Source organism: Arachis hypogaea, chromosome 20 (assembly GCF_003086295.3).
Source record: "Arachis hypogaea cultivar Tifrunner chromosome 20, arahy.Tifrunner.gnm2.J5K5, whole genome shotgun sequence".
In the NCBI taxonomy this organism is placed as follows: Eukaryota; Viridiplantae; Streptophyta; class Magnoliopsida; order Fabales; family Fabaceae; genus Arachis; species Arachis hypogaea.
In genome coordinates this window covers 12659340-12661682 of record NC_092055.1, presented here as the reverse complement: position 1 = coordinate 12661682, position 2343 = coordinate 12659340, and the positions used below count along the sequence as shown (strand labels likewise).

The 2343-nt window shown below is 39.0% G+C and overlaps 1 protein-coding gene across 1 annotated transcript; it reads left to right on the top strand.

The window, feature by feature from the left end:
* Window positions 1-202: 202 nt before the first annotated feature.
* LOC112784368 (dirigent protein 16-like) lies at window positions 203-1575 on the top strand. Its single transcript, XM_072229815.1, has 2 exons — window positions 203-723; window positions 1027-1575. The coding sequence occupies exons 1-2, from the start codon at window positions 721-723 to the stop codon at window positions 1405-1407; spliced, it is 384 nt and encodes a 127-aa protein (XP_072085916.1). The 5' UTR covers window positions 203-720; the 3' UTR covers window positions 1408-1575.
* Window positions 1576-2343: the final 768 nt, after the last annotated feature.

Below are 2343 nucleotides of genomic sequence, written 5' to 3'. Positions count from 1 at the left end.
ATTTTATTCCTCAATATTTAACTATATGATATCAGCATTTAAAAGAAAAGAAAAGTTGATGATAGAGTTCACTATTCCTGAAAATTGAGTCTCGTTCAATTTGGTCAAGCTACAACTAATCTACTACTTAATTTAATATTAATTTCAAAACAACTTCATTACACCGATCCCATGTCTCACAAGTCAACTACTTTCGGCCCATGCACTCTTATGTCTTTATTTCCATACTATATAACTCCAAGCTAAGGAATCGAATTTTATTTCAATCATCCAGTCCAACATAATCCATTCTTCAATAACATAGAAAACATCTATATAGAATTATAGATCAGAGCCTCTTCATCCAAGGCAATATGTCCATGGGAGCATTATCTACACTATTATCCCTTGTAATGATGCTTATTTCTTTAACAATCATGGCAAGAATGCCAAATGCCAAATGCCACGGCTGCAGTTAACCCTGTTCAAGCCACAGGAAAAGAACCAATCCTCGAGTTGTTCATGCATGACATTCTTGGTGGAAGCAACCCAACAGCTAGACCAGTTACTGGGTTACTTGGGAACATTTACAGTGGCCAAGTTCCTTTTGCAACCCCAATAGGATTCAAAACCCCATAAGGTGGGACTCCCATTCCCAACGCCAACGGTGCTCTTCCCACTGTTAATGGCGTTTTTGGTACTCCCTCGGCACCGGCTTGGCTGGCACCACCTTTGCGGCAAATGGTAATGTTAGAGAGATAATAACTAAGTTAATTTATTTAACTTAATATCTATAATTTCATGCTTATAATATAAACGCAGCAAGTTTTGATCCGGAAATGAATATGCGCAATACGCTATATGTAAAGTATTAGGTGAAAAAAATTTACTCCGGTACGTAGATGAATTAATACACTAGTTACGTAGCTATGCTTATTACATCTAAAATTACATAATTATTCTAATGGAACAGTATTTATTAAATGCTAAATAAGATAATTTTAGATTGTTTAAATTTATTTGAGTCTTCCAAACGTTATCGGACAGTTACAGTTAGGACCTGATGGGTTGGGACTTGGTTTCGGCACAATAACTGTGATCGATGACGTTTTGACGGTGCAACCAGAGTTGGGATCGCAGATAGTTGGGAAGGCTCAGGGGGTTTATGTTGCAAGTTCAGCAGATGGGAGCCGGCAAATGATGGCATTCACAGCACTGTTTGAAGGAGGGGAGTACGGTGACAGCTTAAACTTGTACGGACTGTTCAAGATTGGGAGCGCCATGTCGAAGTTATCGGTGATCAGTGGGACTGGGAAGTTCAAGAATGCTAAGGGCTTTGCGGAGGTTAGGAGTCTCATACCACCAGGGCAGATTGCCACTAATGGTGCTGAGACATTGCTGAGGATCACTGTCCATTTGAAATACTAACAAAACTCATGTGGAATAAAGGGCAAAGTTGGCATTTTGTTATTTATTGATGATGATAGTAAGATTTAGTCATGTGTTTTTGTCAAATTCGAATGCAGATTGTATTATTTGAGTTGTTTCTTCTGAGATTGAATTAACGATCAATAAACATACATTCTTGGCTTTTAACCTTTTTGCTATCTTTAATTAAAACTTGTATGTAGGCCTTTCTCTAAGAATAAGATGTCACTCAATAATATATTAACAAGCAAAAACGAAGAGTAAATATATGCATCTATTTATAATAGATAAAACTTGACATAGTCATTATTCTAAAATGAGGTTTGGACATGTTCCAAGCCTATAATATAAGGAAAAGTATAGAGGAACAATATATATAGTGAACAATGTAAACAACTATCTAAAAAAAATAAAATTGACTTAAAATTTAAATTTTTAATTAATTAAATAATTATTATCAAATTTTAAAATTTAAAATATTAGAATTAGCAATTAAACACATTCACACTACATACGGTTATTCCAAATTCTACCATAATCGTAATTTCAACGTCCGCGCCAATCCCTCTCAGGTCCACAACCATATTCCACCGTCGTTGTCGGAGATAGTCGTTTAGATGTAGAAGAACACTGCCGCCCCCACCCCCGCCGCCGCACCAGCTTCTCTTCCATCTCCTCTTAGTACTGCCGTTTTGCATTCCACCAGCTTCTTTACCAGCATCGATCTCTCCATCAACGGTTATCATTGTCGTCGTCGAGCTCTTGACGCCGTCACTGCGTCGACCACCAGCCCCGCTTGGCGTCGTCATTCAGGTTGCCGCTGCCGGCTGCTGCCGCACGAGTGATGCCGTCGTGCGCATTTCCCATGTGCCACTGCGACTATCTCACGTTCCATGGGTGCCGTTGCTGTTGCTTCGCTATTCGTGGGCGGCGCTG